The sequence below is a fragment of the Hyperolius riggenbachi genome, chromosome 7 (assembly GCF_040937935.1).
Source record: "Hyperolius riggenbachi isolate aHypRig1 chromosome 7, aHypRig1.pri, whole genome shotgun sequence".
Classification (NCBI taxonomy): Eukaryota; Metazoa; Chordata; class Amphibia; order Anura; family Hyperoliidae; genus Hyperolius; species Hyperolius riggenbachi.
The window spans coordinates 31,449,857-31,477,214 of record NC_090652.1 but is presented as its reverse complement, the minus strand read 5'-3'; the positions used below and the strand labels follow the sequence as shown (position 1 = coordinate 31,477,214).

Below are 27,358 nucleotides of genomic sequence, written 5' to 3'. Positions count from 1 at the left end.
GTTAGGCACAACCCAGGGGGTCTAAGTGTTAGGCACCACCAGGGGGTCTTACGGTTAGGCACCACTGGGGGGGAGGTCTTAGGGTTAGGCACCACCAGGGGGTGTCTTAGGGTTAGGCACCACCCAGGGGGTCTTAGGGTTAGGCACCACCGGGGGGAGGGGGGGTTTAGAGTTAGGAACCACCAGGGGGGGGGGGGGGTTAGGGTTAGGCATCGGTAGTGGAGGGTTCTTTGTGAGAGTAGGCTTAGGTTTAGCCATAGTAAAATATCAGTAAATATTACCGGTATTTTGCTATCGGAATTCAGTACTAGAATATCGTCAAATTTAGCGAGATTCTACTAGCGGCAATCCGCTGCATCCTTTTTTCCAGGTGCCTTTTTTTCAAGTATGCTATTGTTATACCAACCCTTACCTTTACCCTCCCCCGCCACCCCCTCCCCCCCCTCGTGAGAACAAACAATGCTGAGCTTAGTACCACTTCTATGCACAGTGCCACTTCCCTCATCTGATATACAAGGCACATCTCTCAGTGCCTGTTTGCCTTTTGTGTGTGCCAGCAATGCACAGTTTCACTTCTTGCTTTCTGCATGATGATGTAATTGTCTATATCTGGACTCTAAGGTTAGTAAAACTGCACAACTTCAGTAATCTTTCATATTCATAGTATACACAATGCACAGTGCCACGCCCCCCTGCATTCTGGGTGTATTGTATCTTTTATCATCCATGTATGGACACTACACAGCACCACTTCTTTTGTCTTCTATGCCAGTGTTTCTCAACATTTTATTGGTATGTACCCCCTTTAAAACCTGTGTACTCACCAAGTACCCCCTAGCATAGTAACCATTATGACAAGTACCCCTTAACAAATATATATTGAATCGTAGTGCATGATAATGGTTCTAAACAACTTCCAAGTATTTACTATTGCTTTTAATTAGCTAATATACTAATTTGGTGTTGTTTAAATAAGATTTATAATTTTTTAAAACTCTAAATTGGTTATTCTTGGTTAAGTGTATCAAGCCCGAGTACCCCCAAGAACCATCAGAAGTACCCCCTGGGGTACGCGTACCGCATGTTGAGAACCTAGGTTCTATGCTGAGTGTAATTCTATCTGCTCTTTTTCTGTTACTGCACAGTACTACTTCTATTGTTCTGCAGGGCCGGCGCTACCATGGAGGCAAAGGGGGCAATTGCCCCAGGGCCCCAGAGCTTGTAGGGGCCCCCAGTGGCTACAAGAGGAAAATAATTTTTTTCAAATCGACCTTATAGTTTTTGAAAAAATCGATTTTAAAGTTTCAAAGGAAAAAAAATACACATTTAAAAACCCGCAGACTTTAATGGTTAATAGCAAATCCACCTTGAATGCTAGAAACCCTAAATTTGCAGGATATGTTAAGGAGATCATTGGGAATAAGAGGAAAAAATATTTTTCAAAAAGACCTTATAGTTTTTGAGAAAATCGATTTTAAAGTTTCAAAGGAAAAAAGTATACTTTTAAATGCGGTAAATGTCACTTTTAGTAGCTAACCTAACGGTAGTGTAATTTTACATGCATCAAAAGAAAGAGCAATACATTTCCTGACGGGGTTTCCAGGGGGTCTATACGCAGCCGCAGCGCTTTGGCCAGGGACCGCAATATGGCTGTATGAAGATCCCTGGCATTTTTTCCTATTTTCCCAATTTTTTTTTTATGTTTAGAGTGTGGGAATTTTTTTTTTTTAAATTATGTGGGGTCCCCCCTCCTGAAACTTTTTAACCCCTTGTCCCCCATGCAGGCTGGGATAGCCAGAATGTGGAGCTTCGACCGATTGGGACTTCACACCCTGACTATACCACCAGCTGCAAAAAAGGTCCCCTAATGCTGATTTTTGTTCCGGGGTATCTGTTGGGGGCCCCCCAGGTTTATTTTGCACTGGGGCCCCATTGTTGCTTAAGCCGGCCCTGTTGTTCTGTTTGCTAGGTGTACTTCTCAGTAACTGCTCTTATTCTGTACTGTTTGTATGAACACTACACAGCATCACTTCTCTTATTCTGGATACTGGGGGTAATTCTATTTGCTTTTATTCTCTATGTATGCACTATTTACAACTTCTCTTGTCCTGGGTGTAATTCTCAGTAGCTGCCCTTATTCTGTACTGTTTGTATGACACTGCACAGTACCACTTCTCGTACCCTGTATGCTGGTAAATTGTAAATCTACGGGCGCTGTACAGTATTCATTTTATTGTATATATGTATGTTAGTTGCAATTCTCAGTATATATATATATATTTATCCTATATAATAAAACCCTATCCCTGTGTCATCCTCCCATCCCTGTGTCCATGGTTTTTGGCTACTGCACATGTGTAGGCGTTGGGACAGGAGGAGGACGGGGCCAGGGGGGCGGCGGACAGGTGTGCGCGCATACGCACTGACATGCGGCGGTGGCGGTGAGAGAGAGACCCAGAGCACCTTTTTTAAATGGGCTTACGTCTACTAGTATATATATATATATAGATAGATAGATAGATAGATAGATAGATAGATAGATAGATAGATAGATAGATAGATAGATAGATAGATATCACACTCATCTCGGGTTCAGCAATTGGCTGTCCTGCCGATCCTCTGCCTCTAATACTTTTAGCCATAGACCCTGAACCAGCATGCAGATCAGATGTTTCTGACTTAAAGAGAAACTCCGACCAAGAATTGAACTTTAGTCCAATCAGTAGCTGATATCCCCCTTTTACATGAGAAATCTATTCCTTTTCACAAACAGACCATCACGGGGTGCTGTATGACTGATATTGTGCTGAAACCCCTCCCACAAGAAATAGAAGAAAAGCATTCCGCAGCTACATCACCTGCCAACAGTAAAAATGTCACCATGTAATAAATGTCAGAATGTAAATCAGGGATTTAAAAGATTTTACAATGGGTAAACACTGACTAAATTGTTTATACATAATTATTGTAAAAATGAAGCATTTTTTATTACATTATTTTCACTGGAGTTCCTCTTTAAGTGTGACTGCATTAGCTGCATGCTTGTTTCTGGTGTTATTCAGGCACTACTGCAGCCAGAGAGATCAGCAGGACAGCCAGGTAACTGGTATTTTTTAGCAGGAAATAAATATGGCAGCTTCCATATCCCTCTGTCTTCAGTTGTCCTTTAAAGAGACACTGAAGCGAAAAAAAAAATATGATATAATGAATTGGTTGTGTACTATGAATAATTACTAGAAGATTAGCAGCAAAGAAAATATTCTCATATTTTTATTTTCAGGTACATAGTGTGTTTTCTAACATTGCATCATTCTATAATATATGTGCAGATTACACAACACTCAGCATTCAAAATGATTCTTTCAGAGCAGTCTGTGAACTAAAGACCTCTCCTCTGGCAGAGAAAAAGAAATTTGTTTAGTAACAGTTGAGATAATAAAAGTCAGAAAACAGCCCTCTCCAAGACTTTGAAAGTCGCAGAGATTAATGGCTTTTTTGCATAGAGATAACAACTGGAGTTTCTTAACTCTTCCTGTACTGGAAACAATTAGACTGATGTATCTGATCTTAATGTTTTATTTCTTAGCTGTACTACACATACAAATCATAATATCCTCATTTTTTTTTCGCTTCAGTGTCTCTTTAAACCTGATCCCTGTTGCTGCAGTGTTATCTATCTGCTCTTGTTATGAAATGTTTTCCTCTCGCCTCAGGTCTGTCCTTGTTTTTGCCGTTTGCGCTGGTCGCCCTGGGGGTCGGGGGAGGCTGCGTAATGTTCTCCTCACTAATGGTAAGACACACAAGATTATTCTCCATGATCTGCCAGAAGCTGCTGCTATAAATATCTAACCTTATCGCTGAGATTTAATATGTTTTCCCGGGAAGTGTGTGTACACAGGCAGTGAGGTGTGCTGTGTCATATAACAACACACTCTGTATACACAACAGCTTCATAGAATGAGCTCTGTTCACACCCAACATACAGGAACACATCAATGTTCTGCCTTATCCTCCGGATCACTGCCTCTCATGCACTGCGCTACCCTTTCTGAAGGACGCTGTTTACCAAGTGCCCCTGTTGTGGGTAACATCACCCCAACTACCCCCTGCCAAATACCGCACATACTTGCTGGAAGTACTCAATAATATGAATGTTTCCAAACAGCCTAATGCTTAATTAACTAAAACGTGTTTATGCTTGGCTCACGTAGATGATAGATATTGGCCTGTAAACTGCTCACGTGGAAGGGACTGACGGGCACTGGCAAGCAAGGTGGCACAGGCAGTGGTGTGGCATTTGTACAGGGAATGTATTTCAGAGCGGGCAGCAGCCACCTGTTACTTACTTCTTGTTAAAGGGCAACTGAAGCAAGAGGGATATGGAGGCTGACATATTTATTTCCTTTTTAACAATGCACATTGCCTGGCTGTCCTGCTGATCCTCTGCCTCTAATACTTTTAGCCACAGCCCCTGAACAAGCATGCAGCAGATCAGGTGTTTCTGACATTATTGTCAGCTCTGACAAGATTAGCTGCATGCTTGTTTCTGGTGTGACTAGTGTTGGGCGAACATCTAGATGTTCGGGTTCGGGCCGAACAGGCCGAACATGGCCGCGATGTTCGGGTGTTCGACCCGAACTCCGAACATAATGGAAGTCAATGGGGACCCGAACTTTTGTGGTTTGTAAAGCCTCCTTACATGCTACATACCCCAAATTTGCAGGGTATGTGCACCTTGGGAGTGGGTACAAGAGGAAAAAAAAATTAGCAAAAAGAGCTTATAGTTTTTGAGAAAATCGATTTTAAAGTTTCAAAGGGAAAACTGTCTTTTAAATGCGGGAAATGTCTGTTTTCTTTGCACAGGTAACATGTTTTTTGTCGGCATGCAGTCATAAATGTAATACATATAAGAGGTTCCAGGAAAAGGGACCGGTAACGCTAACCCAGCAGCAGCACACGTGATGGAACAGGAGGAGGGTGGCGCAGGAGGAGAAGAAGGCCACGCTTTGTGAGACACAACAACCCCGGCCTTGCATGAGGGCAAGAAGCGTGCGGATAGCAGGCTTTGTACCGCCATGCAGTCATAAATGTAATAAAGATAAGTGGTTCAATAAACAGGGACCACGCGGCAACGCTAACCCAGCAGCAGCAGACGTGATGGAACAGGAGCAGGCGCAGGAGGAGAAGGCCACGCTTTGTGAGACACAACAACCCAGGCCTTGCATGAGGGCAAGAAGCGTGCGGATAGCAGGCTTTGTACCGCCATGCAGTCATAAATGTAATAAAGATAAGTGGTTCAATAAACAGGGACCACGCGGCAACGCTAACCCAGCAGCAGCAGACGTGATGGAACAGGAGCAGGCGCAGGAGGAGAAGGCCACGCTTTGTGAGACACAACAACCCAGGCCTTGCATGAGGGCAAGAAGCGTGCGGATAGCAGGCTTTGTACGGCCATGCAGTCATAAATGTAATAAAGATAAGTGGTTCAATAAACAGGGACCACGCGGCAACGCTAACCCAGCAGCAGCAGACGTGATGGAACAGGAGGAGGCGCAGGAGGAGAAGGCCACGCTTTGTGAGACACAACAACCCAGGCCTTGCATGAGGGCAAGAAGCGTGCGGATAGCATGCTTTGTACCGCCATGCAGTCATAAATGTAATAAAGATAAGTGGTTCAATAAACAGGGACCACGCGGCAACGCTAACCCAGCAGCAGCAGACGTGATGGAACAGGAGCAGGCGCAGGAGGAGAAGGCCACGCTTTGTGAGACACAACAACCCAGGCCTTGCATGTGGACAAAAAGCGTGCGGATATAGCAGCAATGCTTTTTGCCGCCATGCAGTCATAAATGTAATACAGATGAGAGGTTCAATAAACAGGGCCCGGAAACGCAACACCATCCCAGATGTTCATTGGTCATGTTACTTGGTTGGGGTCCTGGAGTGTTGCGTAGTCATTTCCAATCCAGGATTGATTCATTTTAATTTGAGTCAGACGGTCTGCATTGTCTGTAGAGAGGCGGATACGCCGATCTGTGACGATGCCTCCGGCAGCACTGAAACAGCGTTCCGACATAACGCTGGCTGCCGGGCAAGCCAGCACCTCTATTGCGTACATTGCCAGTTCGTGCCAGGTGTCTAGCTTCGATACCCAATAGTTGAAGGGTGCAGATGGATGGTTCGACACAGCTACGCCATCTGACATGTAGTCCTTGACCATCTTCTCCAGGCGATCGGTGTTGGAGGTGGATCTGCACGCTTGCTGTTCAGTGGGCTGCGGCTGCATGGGTGTCAGAAAATTTTCCCACTCCAAGGACACTGCCGATACCATTCCCTTTTGGGTACTAGCTGCGGCTTGCGTTGTTTGCTGCCCTCCTGGTCGTCCTGGGTTTGCGGAAGTCAGTCTGTCTGCGTACAACTGGCTAGAGGAGGGGGAGGATGTCAATCTCCTCTCTAAAGTCTCCACAAGGGCCTGCTGGTATTCTTCCATTTTGACCTGTCTGACTCTTTCTTCAAGCAGTTTTGGAACATTGTGTTTGTACCGTGGATCCAGAAGGGTATAAACCCAGTAATTGGTGTTGTCCAGAATGCGCACAATGCGTGGGTCACGTTCAATGCAGTCTAGCATGAATTGAGCCATGTGTGCCAGAGTCCTACCAGAATCCTCATCATCCTCTTGTGAGCGTTGTGATAGTTGTTGTGATGCATCATAGTCGTCACCTTCCTCCTGGTCTGCTTCTGCTGACCATTCGCGTTGAATTGTGGAAGTCCAACGTGCACCGCTCTGGCCCTCGTCAGTGGTGGCATGAAATTCCTGCTCCAACTCCAGCTGTTCCTCCTCCTCTTCTTCGTCATAGCTGCTGGGGCCAGCGTTCCCTGAGGCGGATGGCCTGATGTTGGTACCATCACGCTGATCGTTTTCTCCTTCAGATTCCCCCAGTTGCATCATGACAGCTGTTTCCTTGATTTTTAACATCGACCTCTTCAGTAAACACAGCAGTGGTATGGTAATGCTGACTGAAGAGTTGTCACTGCTCACAAGCAACGTGGATTGCTCAAAATTTTGGAGGACTTGGCAGAGGTCCAACATGTTGGCCCAATCGGATCCACAGAAGCTTGGCAGCTGGCCGGATGCGCCTCGGTACTGCGCCGTCATGTACTGGACCACTGCACTCTTCTGCTCGCAAAAGCGGGCTAGCATGTGCAGCGTAGAATTCCAGCGCGTAGGGACATCACACAGCAAGCGATGGTGGGGGAGATTGAAGCGCTCCTGCATCTTGGCGAGTGCCCCCGAAGCAGTACTGGAATTTCTACAATGTTTGGACACTCGACGCACCTTCAACAGCAGATCGGGCACGCCTGGGTATGTCCTCAGGAACCGCTGAACTACTAGGTTCATCACGTGCGCCAGGCAAGGGATGTGTGTCAGCTTAGCCAACCTTAAAGCGCGAATGAGATTACTCCCATTATCACACACAACCATGCCCGGTTTCAGGTCCAGCGGTGCCAGCCACAAATCCGTCTGTTCCTTTATTCCCCTCCAAATTTCCTCCCCTGTGTGCTGCTTATCCCCAAGGCAGATTAGCTTCAGCAACGCTTGCTGACGCATGCCAACAGCTGTGCTGCACTGCTTCCACGATCCTACTGCTGCTGGGTTAGCGTTTCCGGATGAGGTACAGCTTTGAGATGCGTTGGAGGAGAAGGAGTCAGAGAGGTAGGTGCTGCTGTTATCCAGTGGGAGGGACGGCGGTGCAGCTGTTTGTGGCGTGGGCAACACCCGTGCCGTAGCAGGTGAGGAATCGCTGCCAGGCTCCACAAGGTTCACCCAGTGCGCGGTAAGGGAGATGTATCGACCCTGGCCGAACGCACTCGTCCAGGTGTCAGTGGTGAGGTGAACCTTGCAGGCAACGGCATTCTTCAAGCTTCGGGTTATTTTGCTGACCACGTGCTCATGCAACTCAGGCACTGCAGAGCGTGCAAAGTGGTAGCGGCTGGGAACCACGTAACGTGGGATGGCCACTGACATCATGCCCTTGAAGCTGTTTGTCTCCACCAATCGATATGGCAGCATTTCGCAGGCCAGAAGCTTGGCTATGCTGGCTGTTACTGCCACGGCCCGGGGGTCATTTGCTGGCAATTTCCTCTTGCGCTCAAACATCTCCGACACAGACAACTGAACCGTAGCGCTGCACACGGAAGGGCTGTTGGTTGTTGTGTTTGATGAACACTGGGAGACCTCAAGAGCACTACTCCGGAAAGTGACAGTGTCAGCGTCGTCTGATGTTTGTGAATGTTGTGAACCACGCAATGGCTGGGCTACTGCTGCTGCTGAGGCGGGTCTGGTGAACCCAAGGGAGGCAGTGTTGTTTCTGGTACCCTGTCCTGACGCGTTTGCCCAAAGAGTGGGATGTTTGGATAGCATGTGACGGCTCATGCTGGTGGTGGAGAGGTTGTTAATATTTTTCCCCCTGCTCAGGCGGGTCTTGCACACCTTGCAAATCGCCATGGTAACATCCTCAGTGCAGTCTTCAAAGAAAGCCCAGACTTTGGAGCACCTGCCTCCTTGCTGGCGATTTCTGTTTGCTCCTCTTTTGCCTCTCACTTGAACTTCCACGCTTGTGGTGCCTGAAATTGCGCGCCGCCTACCTTGTGGCACAAGGCGAACTCGTGCAGCAGTGTGTTCTTCAACAGACTCATCTGTGCTGCTGCTACGACGGCGATGTTCTCGTTCACAAACAAAATCTGGGTCTCTGTCCACATTGTCCATACCCTCCTCTTCCATCTCCTCAAACTCGTCATATGTCATTGTGGGCCACCGCCGTGGAGTAGAGCTCCCCACAACAACCTCTGCGCAGCACACTCCAACGTCGTCTTCCAGATCTTGTCGGCCGACCTCCTGCAATTGCAACCCCTCCTGCCCAAATTGCTCTGGGATTTGGGTTTCCGAGTCCTCTTCGGACTCGCCTCGTATTTCAGTGCGCGGTACATTTCCCACAGTTAACGGTTGTGAATCCAGGCACAACATTTCTGGCTGTTCCTCCATTGACCTTTGAAAGGTGGAAGTTTGTTGGGCTGGGAATAGCTCCTGCGAATACCCCATTGTGTCCTGAGGTAATTCATCGGACTGGTTATCTGGCAGTTGTGTGCGTGGTGTCGCTGCCGGTTGTGTCAGCTTTGTGCCCACTGGCTCCTTGTAACTGGCTGAGGACTCGGACCTCGTGCGTGATGTGCTGGTGCTGCTTAACCCACTGCTGGACGCTTGAGAGGTCATCCAAGTAATTATCTGGTCCTGTTCTTTTGGATTTGTGAGGGTTGTTGTCCTGGACAACATGGGTGGTATTGAGTGGGTTTTCTTGGGTGCTCCCCTGTGGCCTGTACGTGAACCGTCAGGGGAAACACCTCTTCCCTTGCCCCTCCCTCTTTCACCGGATTTCTTCCTCATTTCACTTATCCTTACAGTACACGCTGACTGGCAGCAGTACAGTGGCAGTACAGAAATGCTATACAGTACCACTATTCCCAGCAGCGACACAGAGCACAATGCTATACAGTGACGGGTGAGCGGTGTACCACTATTCCCAGCAGACACAGAACAGTGAACAGAATGCTATATAGTGTGGCTGAGCGAGCGGTGTACCACTATTCCCAGCAGACACAGAACAGTGAACAGAATGCTATATAGTGTGGCTGAACGAGCGGTGTACTACTGTTCCCAGCAGACACAGAACAGTACACAGAATGCTATATAGTGTGGCTGAACGAGCGGTGTACTACTGTTCCCAGCAGACACAGAACAGTACACAGAATGCTATATAGTGTGGCTGAACGAGCGGTGTACTACTGTTCCCAGCAGACACAGAACAGTGAACAGAATGCTATATAGTGTGGCTGAGCGAGCGGTGTACCACTATTCCCAGCAGACACAGAACAGTGAACAGAATGCTATATAGTGTGGCTGAGCGAGCGGTGTACCACTATTCCCAGCAGACACAGAACAGTAAACAGAATGCTATATAGTGTGGCTGAGCGAGCGGTGTACCACTATTCCCAGCAGACACAGAACAGTGAACAGAATGCTATATAGTGTGGCTGAGCGAGCGGTGTACCACTATTCCCAGCAGACACAGAACAGTGAACAGAATGCTATATAGTGTGGCTGAGCGAGCGGTGTACCACTATTCCCAGCAGACACAGAACAGTGAACAGAATGCTATATAGTGTGGCTGAGCGAGCGGTGTACCACTATTCCCAGCAGACACAGAACAGTGAACAGAATGCTATATAGTGTGGCTGAGCGAGCGGTGTACTACTGTTCCCAGCAGACACAGAACAGTACACAGAATGCTATATAGTGTGGCTGAACGAGCGGTGTACTACTGTTCCCAGCAGACACAGAACAGTACACAGAATGCTATATAGTGTGGCTGAACGAGCGGTGTACCACTATTCCAAGCAGACACAGAACAGTGAACAGAATGCTATATAGTGTGGCTGAGCGAGCGGTGTACCACTATTCCCAGCAGACACAGAGTGGCAGTAAACAGAATGCTATATAGTGTGGCTGAGCGAGGTACACAGAGTGGCAGTAAACAGAATGCTATATAGTGTGGCTGTGCAAGCGGTGTACTACTATTCCCAGCAGACACAGAGTGGCAGTAAACAGAATGCTATATAGTGTGGCTGAGCGAGGTACACAGAGTGGCAGTAAACAGAATGCTGAGCGAGCGGTGTACTACTATTCCCAGCAGCGACACACAATGACTGGGGGGGACCCTGGCTAGCGTGGCTGGAGCGCGAACTACCCTGCCTGCCTACCCAAAGCTAAACCCACAGACAAATGGCGGAGATATGACGTGGTTCGGGTATTTATTTACCCGAACCACGTGACAGTTCGGCCAATCAGAGCGCGTTCGGGTCCGAACCACGTGACCCGTTCGGCCAATCACAGCGCTAGCCGAACGTTCGGGGAACGTTCGGCCATGCGCTCTTAGTTCGGCCATATGGCCGAACGGTTTGGCCGAGCACCGTCAGGTGTTCGGCCGAACTCGAACATCACCCGAACAGGGTGATGTTCTGCAGAACCCGAACAGTGGCGAACACTGTTCGCCCAACACTAGGTGTGACTCAGACACTTCAGCAGCCAAATAGATCAGCAGGGTTGCCAGGTAACTGGTATTGTTTAAAAGGAAATAAATATGGCAGGCTCCATATTCTTCTTACTTCAGTTGTCCTTTAAAATGTACGTGAGATGAAATACAAAGAAGAATTCAGACATACCTGGGGCTTCCTCCGGCCCCCTTTGGGCTGATCGCTCCCTCGCCGCCGTCCTCTGCCTCCTGGATGCCCTGTTGTTGGTCCCGCTATCTGCGGCCAATCAGGCCAGTTGGTGCAGGCGCAGAACTCTCCCGCCCATGGGAGCGCAATGAGGAGTCACACTGCACTTGCACTGACTGGGCGGAGTTACCAGGACCAATAATGGAGGATCCAGGAGGCTGAGGAAAGCAGCGAGGGAGCATCCCGGTTAAAGGTGGCTGGAGGAAGCGATCAGGCCGAAGGTGGCTGGAGGAAGCCCCAGGTATGTCTAAACTTTAATATTTATTTCATCTTGGGTACACTTTAAAGCGGACCTGAACTCAGAACTCCTCTCTGCTCTAGAAGATACACAACAGCATAAAAAGGGAGAGTGGGACGAAACATCTGATCTGGCATTCCTGTACAGAGCAGGAGAAACATACCTAGAGCATGGACTTGGGTAAGATCCGAATGTGGAAAAGAGATTTTCGAGCATACCTTCTGTGTATGGGCGCATATGAAGGTGTAGAAGCAATGAGCAAAGTGCGAGCTACAACGCGGAGAAAATGCCGCTTAAACACGGATATTGGCGCTACATTGGTTTATATGAGTTGCTATGGATACTACTTGGAACGCAGAGCGGTAGTGAGGTGGTACGCACAAGCTTCCGCAAGTCGCGCTGAGCGGTGACGTGCGGAGGGACTCCCCGCCCTGCAGCCGCTGAGTAGAAAAGACAGACTGGGTATCCAATGGCAAGCCACGTACACCCTGACGAAGCTCGCAAGTGGGCGGGCGCAACGCGTCGGTGGGTGGGCCTAAATCACGTGTCCTGGAGCGCTCCTCAAGGCTGCAAAAAACGCTGGAAAGATATGGCATCAGTGCACGTTCCCCGCTGCAATGCAGCACCGCAGAGCGGGTAGAGCGGCTGCCTGAGGGCCTTGCTGTCCCATGGTCCCATGGTCCTAACCTATCGGAGACATCGCAGTGGTGGTAATCTAATTAGAGGACGACATGTGGTGAGACTATCTGGACTTTTCTTACCTAGCTTGCATGCTGAAGAGGATTTCCCCTTGGCTCTCCATACCAGTGCACTATGAACGTTCTCTCCCCCTCTCTGAAGATACGGCCAAATCGGTACCGGTACCGTTAGGGGTGAATGAGAGTGTGGTGTATGATGGAGGTGCGAATGGTGATGCGCTTTATACAGGCAAATTTTAATTGATTTTAATTTGGATGCATGTTTATGGAGTTGGAGTCACAATAAAGCTAATTTTTCAAGTTTTGCATATACCTATGATCTCTCCCAGTGTTATTAATTATTATCAACTACTTATTTTTAATGGGACTGACCTCTCGTACAGAGGTGAGGGTATAATAATTTAAGGTGTCAGTTGAGTTCAGGCAAACTTATATATGGTTTTTTACACAACAGCATAATAACCTTTAAACAAAAAACATTTCTTTGTTACAGCTGATACAAATCCTGCAATAAATCTGCACAGTTTCCACTTCCTGATTCATAGAAGCAGACATATTGTTAACCTCCTGTGCCTTCAAATGGGCTTATCTGCCATCTCTGCCATGGCAGTCATGTGACACAGGGGAGAGATCAAATTACAACTTGCGATTAGACACTGATGAGGGGGAATTAGACAGGCTAAACTCTCTAAATACACACTGGGTGCATTTCTGTTAAGTTTTCCTTCTGTCCTGTGCAAGAGTTCAGTTCCACTTTAAGGCTTTGGATTCCATAGCGATGAAGCTCTTCGACCAGCTTGTTCGAATACAGCCCACCTTGGGCTCCAATTGGGCAGTCTTCATAAGTACTTGCTTCCCCACTACTTACAAAGATGAGTGGATCCATATTGCGAACACGCGAGTCCGGGCTAGTGAATGCGAACTTCAAAGAGTATATGCCACTCTTTGGAAGTACTCGGAGATGTGATTGCCTCCGATGATTGCAGAGAAATCCTGTAGGCGCATGGGGGGACCAAGCAAGGACTGAGAAGCATCTATGGGAGCCAGAGCCTTCCTTCTCTACAGGTATCTCTCTTTTTTTTAGCGCCACTTCAGATTTGCTTTAACCACTTAATCCTATCTGAACAGATATTTGCGTCTAGATAGGCTACACTACTTCCGCTGACAACCGCGTGCTCCCGCTGCTTTCCGTTAGCCCGGAGATCAATGAAAGGGAATACATTCATTGATCTAAGTCCCCATATGAAAGATCGACGCCGTCTAAGAGTCTTTCACAAAGCTCCTACTGTTCCGTCCACGCATTGCCTCCGTTTTGCGTACTAATACTACGCATACAGAAGTGAGCTGGCGAGGACATCTTGTGGCCAAATAGTAAAATTACATCTGGAAATAAAAACTTCCAGATAATGACATTTTTTTACTTTTAAAATTAGCCCCTTACCTCCCACACTCCCCAATAGCTACACCAAAAAAAATACATAAATAGTTACCTTAGGGACTGAACTTTTTTAATATGTATGTAGTAAGGTATATTACTGTTATTTTTTAAATTACAGGCTTGTAAGAAGTGATGGACGCAAATTGAAAAAATTCACCTTTATTTCCAAATAAAATATCGGCGCCATACATCGTCATAGGGACATAATTTAAATGGTGTAATAACCAGGACGGCTGAAAACTGAGAAATAATTAATTTTTTCCATTTTTTTTCTTAATCCTCCTTACATAAAATCTTACATAAAAAGTCAGAAGTTTAGTTCGTTATTTACTTACTTTGTTATAAATACAGATGGTCCATGAAATGCTACTAACCACAGTCCTAGTCTAATGTCCCTAACACGGTGTAAGGCCAATCCTGAAATGGCGGGAGGGGGGGGGAAATGATCTTATCAGTGTGTTTGGGGGATGTAGGAGAGAATACATGCAAACATGGGGTGGATGTACAAACACATGGCGTCCAAGTCAACCTGGAACTGTAGCACTGGGAGGCTACGGTACTAACTACTATGAAACCACTCAGTGGCGTATCTAGAGGGGCGCAGGAGTGGCTTGTGCCATAGGCGCCACGGGACCCATGCCTGCCTCCGTGCCTTCCTGTCACTCAGACCTCTGATCATTGTCACTTCCTGTATGTGGAAGTATAGAAGGCTCACAGTAACCGTGCAAGTGAGTAAAAATGGTTAATAGAGGCGCCAAAATAGGATAAGATGGGTTAAAAACCGTTTAAAAGGAGGGGGTGGGTGGATCCACTACCCTCACTAAAAATGACCAGGCTAAATCTGTAGAGGCGCTCTAGCTTTCAATTGACCTACACTGGTGTTCTCCTACCTCAATTGCCTGATGAAGCGGGATGTGTGCCCGTGAAACGCGTTGCACTGTATTTGGAGACTAATAAATATTTTCTTGCATTATTTACGGCTTGATTTAGCCTGGTCATTTTTAGTGAGGGTAGTGGATCCACCCACCCCCTCCTTTTAAACGGTTTTTAACCCATCTTATCCTATTTTGGCGCCTCTATTAACCATTTTTACTCATATCTTGTCCACCCTGGGTGGAGGGGTGTTACCCCATTTTTTTCTTTCTATAGAGAGCGACTTTTTATACCTGAGTGGGGTCAGGTGATAATTCTCCCCATCTGCTATTACAGTGGTCGCCTGTGTGGTGACCCACACTTGTGAGTATATTCTCATTTATATACCTTTTCCATATTGGTCGTACTTACTACACTAGATTTGGCTCTCGGTTTTTTCCTGTTTTTCAAGCAGTAACCGTGCAACACACTTCACGTGTGTTGCACGGGTACTGTGTACCTTCTCTCTGTCTCTCTCTTCGGTTGCAGCTGATCTGAGGTCTGAGAGTAATGGAGAGCCCACTGACAACAATGCAACTCCCAAATGGGGGAGGGAGGGGGGCTTCCTATAGTAAAGGGTGCCATACACTCACACGACTTCCCGCCAATATATACAGCAGATTCGATCACTGTCAAATCTGCTGTGAAATCGTTGTGCAAACGCTGACCGAATGATCGATTTCCGGCCGAAATCGATCGTTCCCGTCGATCTGTCCGCGCAGAAGATTTTTCTTGTTTGCCGGCAGGTAGCGAGTGCCTGGATAGCGGCGTTCGAATGTCCAACGACCGACACTAGCGGCAATACATTACCTGTTCCGCCGGCGCGTGTCCCTGCTGTCCTCGCGGTCCCTTCTCCGCGCTGGGCTCCTGCTGGCTTCACTTACTTCCTGTCCCGACAGGAAGTTTAAACAGTAGAGCGCCCTCTACTGTTTAAACTTTCCTCGACAGGAAGTAAAGTGAAGCAGTAGCCCTGGAGCCCAGAGTGGAGAAGAGACAGCGGGGACTGGGGGACTCGCGTCGACTGGATCAGGTAATGTATGGGGGGGGGGGGAGGGGCGGTGGCGTCAGCTCCACAGATTGTGAATCGGTTTCATAGTGAAATCGATTAAAAATCTGTTTGCAGTGTAGGCAGCCAATAGATCCCTCTTTGATCAGATTCGATCATAGAGGGATCTATCTGCTGGTTGATCTGCTGGCAATCGACCAGTGTATGGCTGCCTTAAAGCGGACCCAAACCAAACATTTTTTAAATCAAAATATTTAGTTGCACCACTCTGACACATACAAAGATAAATAAACACTCCTTCAAGCCTATGAGCATTTCAGTGCATGCTTTTCACCCTTCTTTTTTCATAACTAGGGTTACACAGGTGGCAGCCATTAGCAATTCCTCCTTTGCCGGACACCTTCTACTCACCAGTCTCCCGGTTTCTGTCCCGGCAATATGAAAGGAAGGGAGGGGTTCCTCCAATAAATGTAAAATATTTTATATCTGTCACCATGCAGCTGAAAAAAGGCTGCTATTTATTATTATAATTTAGAATATAGATTTTATTTCTGAAATATTGTATTTTTAATTTGGGCCCACTTTAAGAGGAGTTTAGGGTCAAAGGGGGACACTGGGGCCAATTATTTTATCTGGATGTTTGTGACTTAATCATTTACTGGGGGGGCAGTGGCAACTTGATTAATTATATTGAGACATGAGACTACTTGATTGGGGGGCAATTTGAGTGTTTGCCATGGGCGTAATATTGCCCAGATACACAATTGCCACCACTCTGCCTATACAAGTTCCTTTTAAACATCAAAACAAGTTTTAGATTTTGGTGGCAAGTCCAGAGTATATAAGCAGGCTTATATGTTGCATGTATGATTTCCATTCAGGCGTTTAGAGCCAACAATCTCCTCAGAGCTTTGCAGATGACATCTTCCTTCCTCTCCTGCAGCTCCCGTATATCCTGCCGGATGTGACGCCCATCTACCCCTCCCTGGTCATAGGGTGCTTCACGGCCTCCGCCACAGTGTTCACTATCATCAAGGTAAGCCAGGAGGGGCAGGAGGCAACGAGGGGGACACAAGCTGGAGAACAAAGAGTGACCGACGCCCACTTCTGACCAGCCATTGTCATCCCTTATTAGACAACAATTAAAACATAAAAGGACAACTGAAGTGAGAGAAATATGGAGGCTACCATATGTAGTTCCTTTTAAGCAATACTAGTTGCCTTGCAGCCCTGCTGATCTATTTGGCTGCAGTAGTGGCTGAATCACACCAGAAACAAGCATGCAGCTAATCTTGTCAGATCTGACAATAATGTCAGAAACACCTGATGTGCTGCATGTTCAGGGTCTCTGGCTACAAGTATTAGAGCAGAGGATCAGCAGGATTTCTACAGGTAACTGTTATTGCTTAAAGGATACCCGAAGTGACATGTGACATGATGAGATAGACATGGGCATGTACAGTGCCTAGCACACAAATAACTATGCTGTGTTCCTTTTTTACTTTCTCTGCCTGAAAGAGTTACATATCAGTTATGTAAGTGGCTGACTCAGTCCTAAAAATTAAAACTATAAAACACTCTCCTAGCAGAAAATGTCTTCTAAAAGCAGGAAAGAGATAAAAAGGATCAATAGTTCATAGATTTTAGCTCTAGCATACTTCAATGAATGTGTCATTGAGCAAAAACAATAAAACAGTTAAAACTAAAAAGTAGATTTAAACATAAAATAAAACTGTGAAATATCTTAAAAAGTCATTTTTAGGAGAAGGAAGATAGATACAATCATTTATCTCATTAGTTTATTTTCACCCTGGGTGTCCTTTAAGAGCAAATAAATATGGACACCTCCATATACCTTTTGTTTCAGGTACCCTTTAAAATATTGATTGAGAGTGTAAAGCTGGCCAAGATTGTCACTCGATGTGGCAAAATGATTGATTCCTCTCTGATATAAGATGTTTTAATAAGGAATTGATTCCTACCACTCATTCACATCAATTTTCAATAGATTCCAGCACAAAAAAACAATCGTACCACAGTGCTGCGCTGTTCCATGCAGTAGTTATGGCCCATCAATCAGTTTCTGCTTCTGCCCGCCCCCAATTGCCATAGCTTTTCCATCGTGTCTGATTGATGCTTTCAATTGATATTTGTTCAAAATTGATCGAAATTTGAATGATTGGACATTCTGGGGGATATCAATTCTTCACAGATTAATTTAATAACAGCAGACAATCGATCAATTCCATTCTGTGCTTAATAAAGCAGACCTGAAAGCAGAACGCTCTTGGTGCATCGTTTTCTTTCTATACTGGGAAGTCCGGATCTTTTCAATGATTCGGATGATTCGAATCGGATCATTGAAAAGATCCAGATCTTTGAACCGAATCTTTTTACTAGGGAAGCCGGAAGCAGGGGTGCAGCAGAGTGAGAGGTGCAGGAGAATGAGGGCACATTGAGGGTGCTAATGGGGAAGGGAGAGGTGCAGCAGGAAGATTGTGCTTGTGCACAGACGCTGCAGTTCCTGTTTCTTCCAGACATCCACTGTGAACCGAATCCTTCATTGCGGTGATCTGGATGATTCGACTCACAAAAAAGATCTGGATCAAAGATCCGAATCGTTCATGATCTGGACAACACTACAGTGCAGTGAATATTAATTAGCCATGTGGCTAGACACAATAGCGACTCTCCCCTCCTCCTCTCCTGACATACATTACTGAGCATGTGCAGCCAGTCTAAAGCAGCCACATAGGAGTATAACGCACAGCATGCTGCACTTTCATTTAACCTGCAGCGTTCTACTCCTACGCAACGTGTGCACTGTGAACAGCCCATTGATTTTTAATTGCTGTGAGTTGGGCTGTGTTACAGGCTGCTGTAACGTGGGACTTTAACGTCCCACTGTGAAAGCAGCCTTAAAGAAAAACATTTATTTTTTACAGCTGATACAAATCCTGCAATAAATCTGCAATGTGTCTACTTCCTGCTTTCATGGAAGCAGACATATTGTTAACATCCTGTGTTTACAAATTAGCTGCTCTGCCAAGGCGGCCAGCTGACACAGCCAGGAGATCAAATTACAGGGGTAATTAGTCACAGATGAGGGGAAATTAGGCTAAACTCTCTTAATACATACAGGGTGCATTCTTCTATGTTTTCCTCCTGCCCTGTGCAAGAGTTCAGGTCCACTTTTTTATTGCGGTGGTGTTTTTTCTTTAATGTTTCCTTCACAAGCCTTTCATTAGATTAAGGCAATTAAAGGGGAACTCCACTTCTATTAAACATCGCTATAAATGTATATCAGAGCTCTACAAGACATTTGGTAATACATTTTTATTAAAAAAACATCTTTTCAATCAAGTTTGTAGCCATCTGTGAATTTCTAGACATGACGGAAGCTGAAATTAATTTTCTTTGACTGTTATTGTTTTGTGTTTGATTCACAAAATGTATCTTAAGAACCTTTAGGCTGCTTTCACAGTGGGATGTTACAGGCGAAGAGGAGGGGAGAGTCCGCTATTGTTAGCCACATGGCTAATTAATATTCACTGCACTGCAGTGTAGTGATGGGAAGTTTGGCTCGATTTATTGAAAAGAGCAGGACTTCCCATCATTACTGCAATGTTTACTTCCTGGAGCGGCCGTTGATTGGCTGGCGCGACCACGTGATGCGCACTGTTCCGATCACGTGGTCCCCGCAGAGTATCAGACAAAAAGGCGCACCAACAGCCACACAACGCGGCTCACTCTGGCATCCACCTCCAACACCACCAGGCGTTGCGTTAGGGGTACGTTATGCGACCTTAACGTCCCCTGAAATGCAACGTCTTGGTGTGAAAGAGGCCTAAATATAAGTTACGTTTTTGTCCCTTCCAAGCAACAAAAATCAACTCAAACTAAGTAACATAACTTTAAGTGGTACTACACTCAAATTCCAAGTATGTTCTAAAGCATTAAAGTAAACCTGAAAGTTTTAATTAAAAAAAACAAACAAAAAAAACAACAACAAAAAAAAATAACATACTTACACCTCGTGATGGGGAAGCCTCTGGATCCTATAGGGGCACCATGGCAAAAATGATGCTGTTCCATTATCCCCTCCATCAGTTATTTAATATGGACAACATACATTTGTCCATAGAGCTTGTGTTAAAAAAATAACTCCTAACACAAATTATTCTCTGAGCTGTGTCATTAAATCAGCTGTTCCTGAAAAGAATGCGACAAGCTGGCTGTTACCTGCTCTCTGCTAACTTCTAGCAATGGTGTCTCACTCTTCCCATAGCTTTATAAAGCGGCTCACACACTACAGAGCCCTGCTATTACTTTTCACATGTTTGCTATGATTAACCACTTCCCAACTGAGGGGTTTTACCCCCTGACCACCAGAGCAATTTTCACCTTTCAGCGCTCCTTCCATTAATTCGTCTATAATTTTATCATTACTTATCGCAATGAAATAAACTATATCTTGTTTTTTTCACCACCAATTAGGCTTTCTTTAGATGGGACATTATGCCAAGAATAATTTTATTCTAAATGTGTTTTAATGGGAAAATAGGAAAAAATGTGGGAAAAAATGTATTATTTTTCAGTTTTCGGACTTTATAGTTTTTAAATAATGCATGCTACTGTAATTAAAACCCATGAAATGTATTTGCCCTTTTGTCCCGGTTATAAAACCGTTTAAATTATGTCCCTATCACAATGTTTGCCGCCAATATTTTAGTTGGAAATAAAGGTGCATTTTTTTCAGTTTTGCGTCCATCCCTAATTACAAGCCCATAGTTTATAAAGTAACAGTGTTATACCCTCTTGACATAAATATTTAAAAAGTTCAGTCCCTAAGGTAACTATTTATGTTTTTTTTTATTGTAAATTTTTTATTTTTTTTTTAATTACAAAAAAAAAATAATAATTGGGGAGTGTGGGAGGTAAGGAGTTAATTTTTTGTGTAAAACAAGTTTATTTGTGTGTAAAAAATGGTTAGGGTATAGTTTTACTATTTGGCCACAAGATGGCAACATTACCAATTTGTTTCATGCGACCTGCAAGCGTCCTTCCGGACGCTTGCAGGAAGTAGAAAGAGGCTGGGACTTTGTTATTTTTTCACAATGATCGTGCTGCTCAGCCGAGCGGCAGCAGATCATTGCGGGGCTTAGATCAACGAACGGGAATGGATTTTCCCGTTCGTTAATCTCTGGGCGAGCGGGCGGCGGCGTGTTTACTAGCGGCGGGCGGCGTGTTTACGAGCGGGAGCGCGGGCAGCGGCGGGAGTGCGCAAAGTACGGATTTCTCCGTCCCTGGGGGTGAAAGGATGGAAAAAGGGGCGGAGAAATCCGTACGCGCGGGGGTAAAGTGGTTAAGGACCTCACTAGGTCCGAAACATGTCAGCATTGTGCATGTCTTTCTACTTCGGGATAAGTCCCTAATAAATGTTTGGAGACATTAAAGCGGACCCACTTCCTTTTTTCAACTTTTCACATGTAGCTATAATGTAACAAATTAAGTAACTAATTAGTAGCCTGTTTATTTATTTACTTAGCTAGTTACATGTGAAAAGCAACAGCAGGGCTCTGTAGTGTGTGTGTGAGCCATGTTATAAATCAGCTGTGGCAGTGTCTGCTAGCAGTTTAGCAGAGCGCAGGGAACAGACAGCCCATCACTTCTCATCAGTAACAGCTAATTTAGTGACGCAACTCAGCTGTGTAGGAGAGTAGAATTGGTCTTAGGAGCTATTTTTCTTAGTACAAGCTCTATGGGGAAATGTATGCTGTCCCTATTAAATAACTGATGGTGGGGATAATAGAAAAGCATAATTTTCATCATAACGCCCCTTAATGAGGCTTCCTCAGCCTTGGGGATCCTGCACTGGCACCCCCAAACAAAAGTAAGAACAAATTTACTTTTGCCACTGCGTACAAGTGCACTATTGGCTTCCCGCTCCAGTGGGAATAACGAGTCTGATTGGGTCCGCTCTACTGCACTGGCAGTAGGTGATTTTCGCAGGTCCTACTGCCAGTGGCGTAGCTAAGGAGCTGCGGGCCCCGATGCAAGTTTTGCAATGGGGCCTCCCCAAGCACTCTATACATAACAAATGATACGGCGCACCAAAAACCTGCCAATGGCAACTACAGTGTCAGAGGTGCAAGAAGGGGATGGGGGACAGTTTGTTAATAATTACCATTATTCAAAACATCTATAGAAGTGATTATTATGAGCACAGGACCAATAGAGAGCTAATAATGTAGTTGAGAGTGGGCCTTTCGGGGCCCCTCTGGCCTAAGGGCCCCGATGCGGTCGCTACCTCTGCAACCCCTATTGCTACGCCCCTGCCTACTGCTGAGTTACTGAGGAGGATGGGCAGAGCCTTTTCAGGCTTCCCCATCCCGAGGTAAGCATCAGCAGCAGTGGTGAGAATGTGTAAATAGGTAAAGAAATCAAGAAAAGTAAACTACTTGTTTCCTCTCCAATGTTTCTCTTTGTCTTCTTACAGGTTATTTACAATGCCGGGGTCCCCTTTGTCCCCATACTGTTGGGGTACGGAGCCATTTCTTGCGCTATGTTTCTGAACAGCTTCTTCTGCTGGAACCTGGAGAAGAAAACAGTCGATGAAGAGAATCTATACAGGTGAGGAGGGCTGCATCTTCCAGCACATTGGCAGCATGGACCACATGACTTACCATAGAGAATAGCAGGAAGGAAGCAGAGTGGTAGGCCATGCCACACCCCCTCTATATCAGAAGGAACTACAGGCCAGGTGACCTCTTGGCAACACATAAGCTGAGCTAAGTCGCCCATCCTTTTGCATTGTGCTTGTGTCCACCAATTTGACACGATTTTCTAGAATTTTCCCAGCTGTTTAAAGGCGCTGTTAGCAAAGTATTTGTAAACTCATGAGCTACTAAAATTAAAAATAAAAAGTGTGATACTCTGTCAGTGAGCATTGTTGTGTTAGCTTACGTTGCTCTGTATGTGGGTTATAAAGTCAAAATATCACCCTGATGGTGCCCATACATGGAACAATTTTTTCATTTTTTTCGTTTGGATAATTTTGTTCGATTATTCTGTTAGATCAAATATAAAGATTTTTCCAACAAGTCCGATCGGATTTTTATTGAAAAACCGGGATAATCGTTCATTTTTCTTGATCGAATGAAAAGATTATTTCTGACTTTTATTCAATTCGATTGTTTTGGTGGGAATAAAATCAAATGTTTTTATTGTACCGTGTTTGGGCATCATAAGGCAGTGTTGACACTTATCCATGCAAATTCCCCATGTGATTTTTTTAACAAGTCCAATTCAGCGTTTTGTGATTTTTTTAGGTTTTGCCCTTATAATATTTTCCTCTGTGATTTACGTTTCGTTGCACATACCAATGAAGTTAATATACATGAGAAGGTATGTAATTAATTATCAAATCAGATAATATTTTTTGCGGTACTCTATAATGTGCTGTTCTGCAGGACCGCGCCCCCCCCCCCCCCACTCCTGGGACCTCCCAGATCTCAGGTGCCCCCCGCAATGTTGGGGGTTGTATGGGCTATTGTTATACCCCTGTGGATGATGGGAGTGATAGAATAAGGACTATAATGGTTATTTTCTATTGCAGGGTACACTTGCGCCTTAATTGCTACAATGCAGTTCGGAAGGAGCCTCAGGAGAAAGAATGGTGCCAGGTTTCTCTCAGACATAAATTCCGGGCCTCTCTGAGGGACCGCGAGAGGATACTCAGCCAGAGGAGGGCACTAAGCTTCAAGAAGCCAGAAGGTAAATGATCACAGAGAAACTTCATGTTCTATGACATAACAGTGAATGACTTACACAGAAATCAGTATTGTTCACATGGAAAAATGTATTTTTACCTTTAAAAAAATCAAATGTCCTGCTTTGGTCCCGCCCCCTTTGAGTTTTCAGTGGCTGTGGAAATGTATCACATTTAATTGCCTGACTTCCATATGAAGATGATAATGAAACTCATTAACAAGCAGTGCCATCTTGTGGTAAGCTGAGAAAATAACATGTGCTAACACAGTGGTGACTGAAGGATAATTTTATTACAATAATCAATGTGGGTTCGAAGCCACTCTAAGTGTGGTTCATTTTTTTTAGATGAGGTTCTACTCAATAGTGTAATTTGCTTGCGTTACTGATTTTAACTTTGTTTTAAAGAACTGGAAGAATTGGCATAAGACTTATGAATTATTTAATTTAATTCACATTAAAAATAATTGATGAATAGTCCTTATAAGAGTGCTGATAAAATCTTCACAGCTTTGATATACAGAGTGTGACGCTGGGTGTTGGTGTACACACAGAAATACAATAAATCGAGGTCAGGTCGTAGCTTAGGTCATACACAAGAAGTCAGAAATGTGCGGTACAGAAGGATTAATGCAGAGCTAGGTCAATAACAGGCTAGGGTCGATACACGGTAATCAGATGGCTACAGTACAAGGGGTTGAGACAAGTGCTAAGTCAATAGTCAAGCCGAAGTCATACACATAAGTATGATATTTGAGGTACAGATAGAGATGAGACTGAGACAACGTCGTTAGACTAGCCAAGGTCTATAACGGGTATCAGATGACTGAGGTACAAAGGGATGAGACTTTAATCAGAGTGGTGGACTTGCCAGATCATACACAGAATACAATACAATAATAATTACAATTACACAGTTCTAGACTAACTACAGTACATATATATCACGGAGTGCACTATATATGAATGTAGCTCTCATATAACTATCTCACATTCTCACTAGGATAAGGACCAAGAACCAGCAAACTGATTAGTATCAAGGCCGACGAGCAAATGACATCTCCTGCCTTAAAGAGAAACTCCAACCTAGAATTGAACTTTATCCCAATCAGTAGCTGATACCCCCTTTTACATGAGAAATATAATGCTTTTCACAAACAGACCATCAGGGGGCGCTGTATGACTGATTTTGTGCTGAAATCCCTCCCACAAGAAGCTCTGGGACCGCGGTACTCTGGGCAAACTGCCACAATGTAACAAGGTTCCCAGACAGGAAATAGCTGTTTACAGCTGTAACAGCCAGAACAGCTAGGAGCAGCTACATAACCTGCCCACAGTAACAATATCACCATATAATACATGTCAGAATATGAATCTGGGAGAGGAAAGATTTTACAATGAGCAAACACTGACTAAATCATTTATGCATAATTATTGTAAAAATGAAGCACTTTTTTATTACATTATTTTCACTGGAGTTCCTCTTTAAGTAGCCAAGACACAGGGCAGAAGCCCACCCCCAGAACTGCCAGCTCCTCCTGCAAAAAAGGTGTCAGTTGATGACATCACAGCTGACACTTATTTGACACGCCTTCTCAGCCTGTACAGGCTGCTCTGCACCATGCATGCCCGTCTGGCCGCATTGCGCATGCGCCGAAGTACCGCCGCAGGGGTGCTGGGGATGCAGCTGGAGGACAACCGAGCGGAAGACCCAGTACGCGAGCGAGTCCCGCCTGAGAAGCCGCGGGACTCGCTACCGGAAGGTAAGTTTGTTACACAGAGCAGATAAATTAGAGAGGGAAATTATAACTGTGGAAACTGTGCAAATAATAACAATAAAAGCCGGGGGCATAACCAGAGCCTGCGGGGCCCCCTAGACAAAATAGCGTGGGGCCCCTTCGTAAAACCCAGTCCCCCCCCCTCCCCCAAGCTTGCACAGTATAACGTTCCCTTTCCATCAGTGTGGGGTGGGCCCCAAGGCTGGATTTATACTTTTGTGCCCCTAGGCCAAATATGTAGTGGCTCCCCAGTCTTAAGCAACAGCGCCCCTCCTCCATGTGTATCATCCATGTACTACAGCCCCTCTCTTTCATGAACAGCTTCCTTGGGCATCAGTTTCCCCTTTTCATGTGCTCCTCCCCATTCAGCCCCCTCTTTCACATGTAGCAACCCCTTTTTCATATCCAGGTGCCCCATTGGGCTGCAGCCGCCCAATGCCTGGGCCTTTGTGACCTTTCCACACAAAAAATAAAATATATAAAGCCCTGAGTGTGGCCATTACCCCCTCCCACTGATCAGTCTGTGTGCCTGGTATTGTGGTGAAACCCCTCCCACGGTATGAAGTCAGGACCATGGTCATGACAGTTTCCTTTCTGTGAACCTTGTTGCAATGTTTCCATATGTACTGTATATCTAAAAAATAAAACAACCTTTTAGCCTATCCTATTCAGGGCCGGTGCTACCATGGAGGCAAAGGGGGCAATTGCCCCAGGGCTCCAGAGCTTGTAGGGGCCCCCAGTGGCTACAAGAAGAAAACTAAATTTTCAAATCGAACTTATAGTTTTTGAGAAAATCGATTTTAAAGTTTCAAAGGGAAAAATATAAAAATATATCACATTTAAAGGGACTCCGAGCTCACCCAAAAAAAGAAAGTTGTACTCACCAGGGTCTTTCTCCAGCCCAGTGCTGGTTGGGAGGTCCCACGCCGGCGTCCTGGCTCCTCTCCTTCTCCCCGCTCCGGAATGGCTGACAGGCCGCAGCCCGGGCGACACTCGGCAGAGTGTCGGGCTGCTCCTTCCGCGTATGACGCGGCTGACGTCACACGCCGGCCGCCTCGCGTCATCACGGCGGCCGGCGTGAAAGTACTGCGCATGCGTGCTTTAATCGCGCATGCGCAGTACTTTCACGCCGGCCGCCGTGATGACGCGAGGCGGCCGGCGTGTGACGTCAGCCGCGTCATACGCGGAAGGAGCAGCCCGACACTCTGCCGAGTGTCGCCCGGGCTGCGGCCTGTCAGCCATTCCGGAGCGGGGAGAAGGAGAGGAGCCAGGACGCCGGCGTGGGACCTCCCGACCAGCACTGGGCTGGAGAAAGCCCCTGGTGAGTACAACTTTCTTTTTTTGGGTGAGCTCGGAGTCCCTTTAAAAACCTGCCGACTTTAATGGTTAATAGCAAATCCACCTTAAAAGCTAGAAACCGTAAATTTGCAGGATATGTTAAGGAGATCATTGGGAATAAGAGGAAACACAATTTTTCAAAAAGACCTTATAGTTTTTGAGAAAATCGATTTTAAAGTTTCAAAGGAAAATAAAATACACATTTAAAAACCTGCCGACTTTAATGGTTAATAGCAAATCCACCTTAAAAGCCAGAAACCCTAAATTTGCAGGATATGTTAAGGAGATCATTGGGAATAAGAGGAAAAAACAATTTTTCAAAAAGACCTTATAGTTTTTGAGAAAATCAATTTTAAAGTTTCGAAGGAAAAAAGTATACTTTTAAATGCGGTAAATGTCACTTTTAGTAGCAAACCTAACGGTTGTGTAATTTTACATGTATCAAAAAAAAAGAGCAATACATTTCCTGACAGGGTTTCCTGGGGGTCCATACGCAGCCGCAGCGCTTTGGCCAGGGATCGCTATACAGCCGCAATATGGCTGTTTGAAGATCTCTGGCATTTTTTCCTATTTTCCCAATTTTTTTTTATGTTTAGAGTGTGGGAATTTTTTTTTTAATTATGTGGGGTCCCCCCTCCTGAAACTTTTTAACCCCTTGCCCACCCCCCCCCCATGCAGGCTGGGGTAGCCAGAATGTGGAGCTCCGACTGATTGGGACTTCACACCCTGACTATACCAGCTGCAAAAAAGGTCCCTTAATGCCGATTTTTGTTCCGGGGTATCTGTTGGGCGGGCCCCCTAGGTTTATTTTGCCCTGGGGCCCCATTGTTGCTTAAACCGGCCCTG

At 45.6% G+C, this 27,358-nt stretch overlaps 1 protein-coding gene across 1 annotated transcript in view; it reads left to right on the top strand.

Moving 5' to 3' along the window:
- Positions 1–27,358, top strand: part of LOC137525463 (large neutral amino acids transporter small subunit 4-like) — a 77,730-nt gene that overhangs the window by 30,045 nt on the left and 20,327 nt on the right. The window contains exons 5-8 of the mRNA XM_068246561.1: positions 3,714–3,790; positions 16,570–16,662; positions 22,126–22,259; positions 23,245–23,402. Of these exons, the coding sequence (XP_068102662.1) occupies positions 3,714–3,790; positions 16,570–16,662; positions 22,126–22,259; positions 23,245–23,402 (462 nt within the window). The remainder of the gene's footprint in view (positions 1–3,713; positions 3,791–16,569; positions 16,663–22,125; positions 22,260–23,244; positions 23,403–27,358) is intronic.